Source organism: Ictidomys tridecemlineatus, chromosome 7 (assembly GCF_052094955.1).
Source record: "Ictidomys tridecemlineatus isolate mIctTri1 chromosome 7, mIctTri1.hap1, whole genome shotgun sequence".
Lineage (NCBI taxonomy): Eukaryota > Metazoa > Chordata > Mammalia > Rodentia > Sciuridae > Ictidomys > Ictidomys tridecemlineatus.
The window spans coordinates 67,487,146-67,501,121 of NC_135483.1; the positions used below are offsets into that span (position 1 = coordinate 67,487,146).

Below are 13,976 nucleotides of genomic sequence, written 5' to 3' on the forward strand. Positions count from 1 at the left end.
GCAGCTCACACAGAATGTGAGTGTGGTGCACTCACCACTGCACTGACACACACACATGAGCTGGCCCAGGGGACCAGTGCCATCCTCAGCTGCACTGAAGGCTTGCTGGAAACCCAACACGATCACCACTTTCTGCACTGCCTCAAGGGAAAAATAAAAGGGATTTTCAATGCCAGGGAAGAATCCTAAATGCTCCTGAATTTTCTTCAGCTTTTTCCAAGGCACAGAATGAGAGAGTCTGGGTCCCAAAATGGACCCAAGATGATTGAATAACCCATTTAAGACCAAATGTAAGCTATGTCCATTTTTTTTTTTTAAGCAAAAGACTATTTGTGGTAAAGTAAAGCAAAGAGTGACAGCTTCTCTTATTTTCCTCTGTGGGTGACATAAAAATCTGGCCTTCAGAAGACTTAAAACTACTCTCAGTGCTGTTGATAAATATATGGCATGAAAAAAAGAGCAAAATGTGCTACTAAAAACCCTACTAATGATGGGCTTTTACTATGCCTCAGTTCAGCAAGGGTCAGCACTAATATCCCCTTTCCACATAATTATAAAGTGTCAGAATTGAAGTATGAACTCAGGTTGGCCTGAAGTTTTTAATCTTCATTAATAATCTGATAGCAGGGGGAAAATAATTATTGTCTTAATTTACATTTAATTATTAATGGTGTTCAGTATCTTTTCATGCTTATTGACCATTTATATTTCTACTGTCAATTACCAGATCATACCTTTGCCTCATTTTTCTATATCTTCCAAATCTAATTGATTTTTAGGACTTCTATGAACATAGAGGTAATTCTCCATTATATGTAACAAATGTTATATTGAGCTATATTCTACTCTAGTGTTAGTTGCTGTTTAATATATGGTTTTGATCTGCTGGTATTCATTTCCAGAAATGAACAGAGATCTATTTTCCCTGAAGGTCTGATATTTATTCCAATAATATTAAAGATTTAATTTTTCTCCACTGAGTTTAAATGCTACCCTATTCTCATGTTTTTTAAAAGCCATTCATTTTTGCTTCAGCATCCCCCAAAAACAACAGAATTGTTTATGTGTGGACAACCGAAGGGGATCTGCCAGAGGCTAGACTGTAAAGAGATGAAACTGTCTGCCTCACTCACAAATGCACAGTGAGTCCAAGATCTGGTACAGACCGTGCCCTTGCAGGACAGCTGTGGATGGAAGAAGCAAGTGAATGGGTGAATGCAGACCTCAGCAAAGCTGCAGAATATTGAAGGTTCTAATGAGGTTCAAGGAGTGAGGACATTCAGAATGAATGACCCCAGTGTCCTGGATATGGATAAAATATGCAGGATCTGAGCCCAGACTCTAAGACTCCCTTCATGACTCCCCATATTAAGATAAAATGGCTGCTATTATTTGTCTCTGATTTTTACATATAAATTATTTCAATGTCTTAACTATATTTGTCCTTTGGTATCCTCAGTATGGGTACCCCCTGGGGTACCCAAAATTTACAATATTCAAGTTCCTTATGTGAAATGATGTAGTATTTCCATGCTCCATAAGCTCCCTATACTCTAAAGCATCTGTAAATTACTTGTCACATAAAACAATGAAATGCTACGTAAAAAGTCGTTCTACTTATTATTTAGGGAATAACAAGAAAAAAAGACTGTATATGTTCAGTAATGACACAATTTTTTTTTTCTTAGATGGAACCCAGGGGCACTCTACCACTGAGCTACATCCCACAGTCCTTTTTATTTTGAGATAGTGCCTCAATAAATTGCTAAGGCTGGCCTTGAACTTGTGATCCTCCTTCCTCAGCCTCCAGAGTCTTTGGGATTACAGGCTTATGTTAACGCTCCTGATTTGCCAGCAATTTTTGTTTGCTTGCTTGTTTTCTTTTTTAAAACCTGAGAATCAGTTGGGCCTCAAGTCTCTTCCTAGTTCTTCCTTCCTCTAGAGCATCCAAAAACCTTTCCTCTGCATAAACAAGGATGTTGGCCACTTAGCTACAAAGACCATAAGACCCTGGTTTCCAGACCATCTTCCCTTCAAATAGCCTGTCCTATTATCAAAACACCTCTGGCCGTGGAGCAGCTGTCCTGATGGCCCAGGCACGCAATTGTAGAGGGACCTCGAGAACCCTCACTTTCTTGCACCATGACACTATTTGACAGTCTGAAGTCAAGTTTTGTACCCAATCTTTCTTGCTGCTCCTAGCATGCACTGGAATGAGGAAGTCTGCAAAAATCCTTGTCCATACAGGGTCCATCTTGCGGAGCTCCAGTGCTAGGGCTGCAGGTCTTGAGCCCAGAGAGGAATAAGCTGACTGTCCCTTTTCCGCCCGGCAGGTGGTGATCGAGTCGGACCTCTACACTCCCCGGCCACTGGAGCTGCTGCCTCACCGCAGCGACCGTCGGGATGCAGTTGATGGCCGCAGGTTCGGCCGGCTGCAGAACACTAGGCCTCCAGGGGCGCATCCCACCAAAACCCCCGCCAGACCTGGTAAGTGAGTCCCAACCCGGTTCCTAAACCGCGCTGCGCGCAGTGACGCCTGTGCGTCCTGCCTGGTGTTTTCCAAAGGACCATGTGTTCCTCTGGCAGCCTCAGGCAGGCCAGGTGAGCAGAGCACCTTGGGCGTGGGGCGCCAGGTGAGCCAACACCTGCTCCTTTCCCACACAAATGCTGTTTCCACTAGGAAAGCACCTGCTCTCAGGCCTCACCCACAGCTGCCCTTCATAACACCTGCCTATAAAACACTGGCTTCTGCGTGTGCACCCAGTGAAGTCGCTCTTGTCTACCATCTTGCTCCCCAGGGAGCAGTGCTATACGCAGGGGATGCAAATCATTATGCTCAGGGACATGAAAATCTTGACCCATGAAGCGTGAAGAAGTGAAGGAAGCTCACATTATTTACTTAACTCGTGTGTGTGTTTGCCAATTTACCAAATTTGACTTAATCTATAAAAAGAATTTAGGGGCAAATCTGTTTTGGAAACTGGAAACTTAACAATCATACCTTGGTGGGTTGTTTGTTTTTTTTAAATAGCTTCCACCCAAACAGTGAAATAGGATTCTGCCTGTGGCCCACTCAAGTCTAAGATGACATTTAGGCTTTAATTTTTAGCAGGTTTAGGATATTTCTGTTATGCCTACAACCTGAAGTTATTCATATTTTAATTCCAAAAATTCTAAGTAGAAAGTTCAGGGGGTCCTTCTCAAAACTTTTGTGCATTAACAATGTTATATTTTATAAGAACTGCAATAAGACTCCCTTGAAAGTGTCCCTTCACCCATCTTCCCATCCACTCATGCTGCCCCTCTTGTTTTGTCTTGCTGTTTTGTTTTATTTTACCTGATTGGGTGCTGGGCTAGACCTCTAAAGTTTCTTTGGTCACTAAGAACATGATCCTGCCCTTATAACTCTATGTATAAAAACACTCAAATTGAGCTCCCCTTAAGTGATTGTATATATGTATATGTATGTGAAGTGAAGGCATTAGGAAAACCACAATCTGCCTTGCAAATTAAGAGGAGATGATAAGATTTTTCTCTGTGTCTATGTATAGGTGAGTGGGTGGATGCATGTGTGTGGAAAGAGAAAAAGAGGCAGAATATTTCTATTTGCTACCAAATTGAAGTGAATTTAGAGCCATGCTTCTCAAAAATTAGTGTGCAAAAGAATCACCTGGGAGTCTTGTTTTTATGCAGGATTCTAATTTAGGAGAACTAGGTGGGCTCAGAGATTTTGTTTCTAACACTCTCTGTAATGTTGATGGTGCTGCTCCAGAGACAACAGATTGAATAGCAAGGATTTAGAGATGATCTAATGCAATGGTTCTCCAAGTGGGCCCTGGGAGCAAAAGCAAGAGCTGGAAGTTTGTTGGAAATGAAAATTTTATGGAATCAGAAACCTCCAGGTTATGAAACATCAATCTGTGTTTTAATGCGTGTGCGCATACGATTCTTGTGCATGCTAGAGGCAGAGAACCTCTGATTTACTGCAGCTGCCCCTCTACCAATTTATAGAAGAGGAAACTGAAACCATAGAAGCTGTTTGACTTATCGAAGGTCACACTGCTTATTTGCCATAGCCAAGGTGAAATCTCAGGTCTCTGGATTCCCTAACTAGTGTCCCTTCCCTCAGGGAATAATGTCTCCCCAACCATCTAGTTTTAGGGTCACTTTCAATACCTTTCTAAGTAATTTGTATCAGCTTGGACTGTCCGAGTCAGTCTTGAAAGACAAGAGCAACACGTGATGGAATGGAAAGAATCTGCCCAGCACGTGACAGTCAGCTCATGCAGGGATGTGCTAGTCAGATGTAAAAAAAAAGGAGATTGAACTGGGCATTGATTCAATTCCTTCAGCCCCCAGTCTGATAGATTCCAGAGAGGATGCAAAGGAGGGAGTTTTTTTGAGACAAAGCCATATCCTGATGCTCTTCAAATAAAGGCTAGACACCAATCCATAGGTGTTGAGTCTCACTCCCTCCCCTCAGAAAGCTTATATCTCTGAGAATCTGGGATCTAGGGACTTAGCTGTATATCTCTGAGAATCTGGGATCTAGGGACTTAGCTGTATATCTCTGAGGATCTGGGATCTAGGGACTTAGCTGTATATCTCTGAGGATCTGGGATCTAGGGACTTAGCTGTATATCTCTGAGGATCTGGGATCTAGGGACTTAGCTGTATATCTCTGAGGATCTTGGATCTAGGGACTTGCATTTTTGTCTGAGCCATAGGAGAAGGCTCTTAGATGCTGTGGCCTTTTTACTTGGGAGAGAGATGCTTTGAGGAGGCTTGGGAACCTCAAGGACTCTGAAGTCAGAAGACTAGGCAGGGAGCTCTCAGCTTGAGACCTCAGGTGCTTGGAAAAGAGATAGTTCTCACCTCCCAGGACTGGAAAAATCAGCTGTCTGTGGGACTGAATGAAATAAAACAGAGTATCTCAGAACCAAGTTGTTTAGACAAGTGGAAAGCTGCTTTCTCAGCAGGAGCTGCTATTCATCATGCCAGCAAGTCTGGAGGTCCTTAACACCCTCTTGTTCTGCCCCACTCCTTTAGACGCTGAACACAGACCCTGTCAACTACTAGGTAGGTCTCATCTTGCCCTGTTGTACTTACCTCAAGGTGCAGGATGAGATTCCCTGAATCTCAAGTATGTGGAGAACACTGTCCGTGAGGGGCCTCAAAATCTCATCCCCCTCCCTCTACAAGGCTACCAGCGTGGTCCTCCTGAAGCACAAATCTGCCCTCATCATCCTTGTGCTTTAAGCACCTCCCTCCTTCCCTCTAGACCAACCTGGCCTCTCCCAGTCCACCTCTAGTGACACTCCTGTCCCCACCTTTCTATCAGTTAGGTAGATAGACTGAGCCGCAGTGTAATTCTGTGACACTTCTCATATTCCGCCTATCTGGACTTTCACTGGCACTTTTCGCTCTATGGCTTACCTTTCCTGTCTCTCCTCACCTGGAAAATGCCATCTCTCAGTGGGGGTTGTAGCTCCAGGCAGAGCGCTCGCCTAGCACATGGGAGGCACTGGGTTCAACCCTCAGCACCACATAAAAATAAAATAAAAATATTGTGTCCACCTAAAACAAAACAAAACAAAAATATGCCATCTCCTCCTACCAGGCTGGGCCCTTTGGCCAAGCCTCCCCTAGGCCTGCAGGACCACCAAAGAGATCTCTTGACTACTCCATAATGACTTCCTGAGAATGGTTATGGATCTCTCTAGTTTCAGTTTGCTCAACTAGAAAATGCAAACTATCATATTTGTGTCTTAGTGTTGCAGTAAGGATTAAATGAGATACAGTTGTCCCTTGGTATCCATGAAGCATCAATTTTGAGGTCCATTCACCTTGGATTCCAACATCCACAGATGCTCAAGCCGCTTATATAAAATGGTGTCGTATTTGCAGATAACCTATACTCCTCCAGCATACTTTAAATCATCTCTAGATTACTTTTAATAATATAAGTGCTATGTAAGTTGCTTTACTATATGTTATAGGGAATGACAAGAAATTAAGTCTACTCTGCTGGGCACTGTAATCCTAGCAGTTCAGGAGGCTGAGGCAGGAGGATCACAAGTTTGAAGTCAGCCTCAGCAACTTAGTAAGGCCCTAAGCAACTTAGCAAGATTCTGTTTCCAAAAATAAATAAATAAATAAATGGGCTGAGGATATAGCTCAATAGTTAAGCATCCCTTCAATCCCTGAAAGAAAGGGGGGGGGATCTATTTATAGTCAGTACAGAATAAAAAAGTATTTTCAATCTATAGGTGTTTGAATCCACAGAAGAAGAACCTGTGACTATGGAGGGCTCATTGTATTCATGATTTATGCTCAGCACAGTGCCTGGCATCCAGAGACAAAGCTATGAGCTCCTGTTATTAATAGACATGCACCATTCGTTAAGTTTGATATCAGTAATGTTAAAAGGTAACCCCCTTAGATCAATTAAGTTTCGTAGAGTTGGGGCTGGGGGTGTAGCTTAGTGATAGAGTGATTGCTTAGGTACATAAGGCCTGGTTTGATCTCCAGAACAGCAAAATAAATAAATAAGAATTCTGTAGAGTTTGTTTAGGCAAAGTGAAATAAAAATAATTCAAGAATTGGTCGTTCTGAGAATTCCAAGCAACAACATGATCATCTAAAATTTATAGTTACTCAGGAAGCTCAGGAAGGAGGATTGCTATGTTGCGGCCAGCCTCAGCAACTTAGCAAGGTCCTCAGCAACTTGGTGACCCTCTCTCAAAATAAAATTTAAAAGGCTGGGGAATGTAGCTTAGTAGCACAGTAAGTGCCACCAGGTTAATCCCCAGTAATGCAAAAGAAGAAGAAAAAGGAAAAAAAGAAGCAGCTGTTGGGCTAGGGATGTGGCTCAAGCGGTAGCGCGCTCGCCTGGCATGCGTGCGGCCCGGGTTCAAGCCTCAGCACCACATACAAACAAAGATGTTGTGTCTGCCGAGAACTAAAAAAATAAATATTAAAATTATTTCTCTTTCTCTCTCTAAAAAAAAGAAGAAGAAGCAGCTGTCACAGGCTTCATGGTAGAAATTACAAGTAGATTAGGGCATCTAGAATAAGCGTATTAGAAGATTCTCTGCACATTCATCTTATGTAGCCAATATCTCAAAATTCTAAACCAGTGAACTTCAGTTCTTCACCAAATGGGCTGAACTTCCTACTGCAGATATAACTTCTCTTGCTCATTTCTAGAGAGGTGTCCAGAAGTTCCATGTTACCAAATTGATCCCAGGTATACAGACCTGATCATCTCTACCCTCTTGTGACCTGAGGTGAGGCCTTAGAAAAGAAGGAGGAGCTGAGGCACATTTTCTGACCACTTTCTGCAGGCAGACATAGTGCCAAGTGCTTCCACATGTGTGGTTTTCAGAAACTGACTATTTTTTTAGAACAGTTTTAGGTTTATAGCAAAATTCAGCGGAAGGTGTACAGATTTCCCATATGTCCCCCTCCTGCCTCCACACATGCACCCCTCCCCCAGCTATCAGCATCCCCCACCGAGTGATATGATTGTTACCATTGATGGGCCTTCATTGACACCTGGATGGTATGTAGATCTTAGTTCCAGCCCATGTCCCCCACCTCCAGAAGAGTGTCAGGGATGCAGGCAACTCCACTTGGCAGGGATCATAACCTGACCTTACTCTCTGGTTTTGCTGCTTGAGAAATTCCCTTCTGTGATTGATTGGCTAAAAAAAATAATAATTGATGCAGAACCAGGGGGAGGCAGAACTCTGAGTACCACTGAGTAATATCTTCTCTGTTCATCTTTGCAGTGGGGATTTCTGAACCCAAAGCATCAAATCTGTGTGGGAATCGAGCATATGGAAAATCGCTGGTAAGTAAAAAATAAGCCTGGTTAGTTAGAGCTGCTGTGTTTTAAACTTCTCACTATCTCTGTTTCTCCTGAGCCATGAAGAGAGACTAAGTGTCCTTTGCCCAGGCCTGAGGATTATTAGAAAAGCGGAATTTCGGTCTTTGCTCCTAAAGGCTATTAATTGACTTTGCTTTGTGTGCCTGTGTCACATCACTGACTGCTTCTCTTTTCGTCAAGAAATTCAGTTCTTAGGGAATCAGAAGCTGTGACCCAGCTGTGACCAGCTGTGATGGAAACTGGCTTTTAGCATAAGCCCCACCAGATGAACATAGCTAAGTGGCAGGTGCAGCAAGAAGGGTAAAGAGATATAAGGTTCTCAAACACCACAAAAAACACAAAACCCTAGTGTCTTAGTCAGTTTTCATTGCCATAACAAAATAGCATGGACTTAGGGGGTGAAACAACTCCTCCTCACATTTCTGGAGGCTGGAAAATCCAAGATCAGGTGTCAGCAGATTCAGGTTGTGGTGAGGGCCCTCTTCCCAGAGTAAAGATAGCTGCCTTCTGGCTATGTGCTCACACAGCCTTTCCTCTGTGAATGTTTGGAGACAGATCTCTGGAATCTCCTTTTCTTCTTATAAGGGTTCTAATGCCTCCATCGGCACTCTACCCTGATGATTTCATGTAAGCCTGATCACCCCTCATACTCTCCACCTTCCCATATCATCACATTGGAGTTTAGGCTTCAGTGTGAAAGAAACAGCCCACAACAACCAGCCATCTCAGTATAGAGACTTCTGAGGCATCTGCTAGAGGTCAAGTTCTCTCAAAGCACACTCTGGGATTTGGAGTTTGAAGTGCAAGATGCATATTAGGAATGAGTAACAGGTGTAAGGAGGCAGGGTTTAGTGGAGGGAGTGGCTGAACCATGATGCAAATCCAACATCTCCTGTCGGGGAACTCTATTCCCCAACCAGGTCAATCTGAATTGAGCCAGAATTGTCAAGCTTTTATGGCCCCTCTTCCCTCCACCTCAGCATAGCATGTGGGTTGCCCCTTGGGCAAGGTGACCCTTTGCAGCTGAGGCACACTTAAAGAAACTAAGAGCCTTCATATTCACCCTCTGTCCTTCCTTGAAAGGGAATCAGGTGGTACATCTCCACATCTATCTCTTCTCCTATGTCACCTTCTGGGCTTGAAAGTTGGGTTCCCTTTGGTTTTGCAGGGTCAGCAGTGACTGGAGTTGAGGTCAGATCTGGCACCCCAGGCCCTTTCAGTGTCAGCTCCCAAGATGTATAGATGGTACAATGTGAGAATTCAAAGAGACCCCTGAGGTTGTCTGGCCAGCCCCTCCTCTCTATGGAACAAATTGGACAGAGATGTGGGTACACCGCTCTTGGTCTGGGCAGGATACCTAATCCAGGGATCTGATTTAAGTCATCAGTGTACTAGGAAAACCACACAAAGGAGAGGAGGGGAAAGTTGTTGTCAGGTTGCAGGAGGGTTTCTCCAAACTTAAACTCATGGGAAAGTGGGGTGACCAGGCAGTTGATGCCTTAGGTTGTGACAGAACAGCTACCCTTGGCTGAGCTGGATCAAGGTTAAGGGAAAAGTGAGTAGCTCATGACCTTGGATTACCTGCCCCCAGGCCTTCGGGTAGGCTCAGACAGCACCCTTGGCAGAGAAGCAGCTGCAATAACTGGCCAGAGGGAGCTGGGGTGGTATAGAGTAGTGATAGGTATGAAGTGATAGTGATGAAGAGGAGGAAGAGGCAGCATTTTCTACAGGCCTGGAAACAGTGAGGCTGAGTCCCACAGTTCATTACCCTAGGGCAGGAGAGCAATCTAGAACCCACACAATTAAATCTGATTCAATACAGACATGCACTGGGTGAGATGGGACCAAGGAAAGAGGGGGAAAGGAGTGTGAACAAAGGCCTTTCCTCCAAAGCTAAGGAGCGGTGGGTGAACATTCGCAGGGCCACTGGCACCAAGGGGAGGATGTGCTTGGGAGGGACCACAAGGTGGCACAGTAACTCTGCCTACAACCTTTGGCCAGCTCAGGCGAGAAGGAGGTGGCAAACAGCAGTGCCCTTGACCTGGAATTTCCCAGTGATTTCAGGAATGTGATGACTTGAAGCCTTTGATCTGGCTTGGGGTGGAAGAACAAAGCATAATGTGTGTCCTTTGACAAGCAACCTCTGGACTTAGCTCTGGTTAGGCCATCAGTTAATTTTCAATTCAGTACATGCTCCTTGAGTCCTTACCACCTCCTGTAGAAGGGCTGAGAGGGGCTAACCAAATAGGTTAAGTCCCAGACTCTGCCACTCACCTGTCAATCTTTCTATAGACTAAGAGACTGGACAAATATATGAAGCAAATAGAGAATCTTAAAACCAGAGTGGGTGGGATGCCATAATGTGTCACATAGACAGTGCTCTGGAGACTTGGAGACAGAGAAAGAGCCGCTTGGTCCACCAGGCTAAAGGAAGGCTTCCTGGAAAAAGTTGCCTTGAAGGACAGGCAGAGATGAGATACAGAGCTGTGAATAGCATTAAGGAATGCAGGTCCACTCCTGCTGGAACAGGAAGTGGACCTAATGACACACATGGGGAATAGCAGAAGGCTGAGCTGCCATAGATAGGGTTGAATCCAGTGTTGTGGAACCTTCCAGAAACAGCTTCAGAGTTGGCCTCAGTCTGCCCGCTGTGGAAAGTCCTGGCGATTTCAGGATGTAGGGAAGGTCTGATTAACAAACCAGGAGATCTGAGGTAACTGTCCCTTGGAGGCTGCAGCAGAGCAATTGGAGAGGCTGACTGTAGTGTAGGCAGCTTGACAACCAACACAGATGATGTTGGTGGGAGGGTGACAGCTCTCATGTAAGACTGAGCGGCACTCAATTGAGAGACACTCAAGTGTCTCTAGTCCAGTTCTGAAAGTGGGATCCCAGGACCAGCAGCATCTGGGAGACTGTTTGCAATGCTGATGCTCAGGCACCTATCAGATCTGCTGAATCAGACTTTAGAGGTAGAGCCCAGCTCAGTTATCACAAGGCTTTTTAGGGCTAATACTGGACAAGGGTAAAAAGACAGCTATTGCCCAGGTAGGTGGTAGTTCCCAGGGTGGAACATGGACACTACTCAATTCCCTCTCCTTTCCTCACAACACAGATTCCTCCAGTGGCCCGGATCTCAGTGAAATCTCCGGCTGCAGCAGAGGTGGCAGCCACAGGCTCAGAGAACGGAGCTGTTCTGGGGAGAGGGTAAGTATGGTGCCTTCCAGCCCTGCCAGGTGCAGGGCTCCCCACCCCGTCTTGGTCTTGTGCAGGAGAGTAACAGGTGGTCTGGTTTTCAGACTCTCAAAATACTAAAACAAAACCCATGCCAGCTGTAGATTACCTTGTAATGAGGGACATAATCCTGGGTCTGGGTAGCGCCTCATCAACTGTTTCCCTGAGATTAAGCCGAAATGTTTTTCATGGTTTCCACTTCATTAACACCAGTCTTTAGGCTTAAAGAATTGTCACTTGGGAGGGTTTTTGGTTAATTAGATGAATGTAATTGCAAGCCATACTCAGAACCTCCTGTTTACCCAATGATGTCAGAAATGCCTCATGAATTCATTTAGGGGCCCCTGCCCACAGGTAAAGAAATTTATAAAATACTGTGATTTCAAACCAAACTATAACCCCAGTGATCCTGTTAACTCTAATCCAGAGCCAGCAGCTAGGGTAATAGGAGTGGCTTTTCCTCCAATGCCTCCTCACTGCCTTCAATGCATGAAGACAGCAAGAATCTGCAATTCATCTGCTTTCTAGCCTAGCAGTTCCACCCACTCCAACTTCAGGCAAGTTATTCTGCCCTCTACACCCTCATCTATTTAAAAACAAGCAGAAAAACAGGAAAGACAGGAATACCCATCCAGAGTGCTTATTGAGAGAGCTGAATGAAATCATGTGCTGAGAGTTTAGCTCAAACTGCTGTTAACATTGTTCAAGAAACTTCCAACCAATAGTTGGGAAGCCATGTTCTTGGGAAAGTGTTCAGCACACATCCAAAAGACCACGTGTGAAAATATTGTCTTAGTCCATTAATTATTATTATTATTATTATTGCTACTAATAACACAATATTGCAGACTGGTTAAGTTATAAAGAAAATAGCCATTTGGTTCATGGCATTAGCCAAGGTCAAGAGGCTGCCTCTGATGGCTTTTTGGCTGGCAGAGCCCCTGGCAATAAGATATCATATGGCTAGAGATAGGGAATGTAGAAGAGACCTAGCCAAATTTTTTTTAAAATATTTTTTTAGTTGCTGATGGACCTTTATTTTACTTATTTGTATGTGGTGCTGAGAACTGAACCCAGTGCCTCACAAATACTAGGCAAGCGCTTTTCCACTGAGCTACAACCCCAGCCCATCAAATTGTTTTTCTGGCACACCTAATCCAGAGATAACCCATTAATTGCAAGAATGAATTAATCCTGAAGGCAGAGCCCTAATTACCTCTTTAAAGTATTGCCTACCCCATCTCTTAATGTCTTTTTTTCCTTGTGCTTTTTTTTTATTAAATTATTTATTCTAGTTTGTTATACATGATGGTAGAATGTAATTCATTTCATATTACACATATAGAGCACAATTTTTCAAGTCACTGGTTGTACACAAAGTATTTTCACACTATTCGAAGTTTCCGTATCCATTCATCTACTGAAAGGCATCTGGGTTGTTTCCACAATTTAGCTATTGTGAATTGGGCTGCTATAAACATTGATGTGGCTGTGTCCCTGTAGTATGCTGTTATTAAGTCCTTTGGGTATAAACTGAGGAATTGGCTAGCCGGGTCAAATGATAGTTCCATTCCAAGGTTTCCAAGGAATCTCCATACTGTTTTCCAGATTGGCTGCACCAATTTGCAGTCCCACCAGCAGTGTATGAGTGTGCCTTTTTCCCCACACATCCTCGCCAACACTTGTTGTTTGTCTTCATAATAGCTGCCATCCTGACTGGAGTGAGATGAAATGTTAGAGTAGTTTTAGTTTGCATTTCTCTAATTGCTAGAGATGTTGAACATTTTTTCATATGCTTGTTGATTGATTGTATATCCTCTTCTGAGAAGGGTCTTAATGTCTAATAATGGGGATTAAATTTTAACATGATTTTTGGGAGGAAACAACCCATATTTAAATATAAATTATAAAAGCCAAATCATAGCCAGGTACACGCCTGTAATCCCAGCAAGTTGGGAGGATGAGGCAGAAAGATCACAAGTTTGAGGCCAGCCTCCACAATTCTGTGAGACCCTGTCTCAAAATAAAAAAATAAATAAATAAAAAGGGCTGAGGGTGTGACTCAGTGGTAGAGTACCATGGATTCAATCCTTAGTTTAAAAAAAAAAAAATAAAAGCTATGTGTCATTCAATGTATTGCGACTTAACTGGAGAAAAGTTTAAAAAAATATCATCATTTGGCTTGTATTACTTTCTCATTTACAAATCCTTCTAAGTGGTGATAGCTGTTGCTAACAGCTGAGTTTGAGTAGACCAGCACAAACTTCACTGTGCCTTAACAGAGGTCAACTTTCAGGTCCACATAGCTGCATGGCAAAGGGTTCTCAAATGACTCTTTCTCTCAACTCAGTTATTCTCATTCCTGGACCTCAGTGTTGAAAAGACTTCTATTTTTTGCCTAAAAGGAGCACCTCAGGAGATGCACATTTATTGAAGGTCTACAACATGCACGCACAGGAATGCTTAATCACCTCATTTTCCTCTCCACAAACGCCCTAGGAATTATCCCCACTTTGCATATGAAGAAACAGGCTGATAAAGGTTCAGTCACTTGCTTGAGTCCCCTAGTAAGTGGAAAGTAGGATTCAACCCCGAGGCAAACACTCTTTCAGTGGCTGATGCTTTGGGGAATTTGCCCTTTTCTCAAGATTTCTCATGTGGAGGTGGGAAGGATGGGAAAATGGAGGTTTTACAAGGTCAGGCCCCAAAGATGGGGACAGGAGCAGAACATGAGATCCCATGACTCACTGTGCCCAGAATCATGTCCTCCCCATACCCTATAGGAGCCTCCCCATGGGGGATATTTTCTTGTGGGTCTCCCCCCAAAAACCCTTCAGCTCTGCAGAGCCTAATC

At 43.8% G+C, this 13,976-nt stretch overlaps 1 protein-coding gene across 2 annotated transcripts in view; it reads left to right on the forward strand.

Moving 5' to 3' along the window:
* Vxn (vexin) overlaps positions 1 to 13,976 on the forward strand; it is a 28,700-nt gene that overhangs the window by 12,219 nt on the left and 2,505 nt on the right. The window contains exons 3-6 of one of the 2 annotated variants that reach the window (XM_078017105.1): positions 2,334 to 2,487; positions 5,050 to 5,079; positions 7,794 to 7,855; positions 11,004 to 11,095. In XM_078017105.1, the coding sequence (XP_077873231.1) occupies positions 2,334 to 2,487; positions 5,050 to 5,079; positions 7,794 to 7,855; positions 11,004 to 11,095 (338 nt within the window). The remainder of the gene's footprint in view (positions 1 to 2,333; positions 2,488 to 5,049; positions 5,080 to 7,793; positions 7,856 to 11,003; positions 11,096 to 13,976) is intronic. The other variant, XM_078017106.1, reaches the window with a different exon arrangement.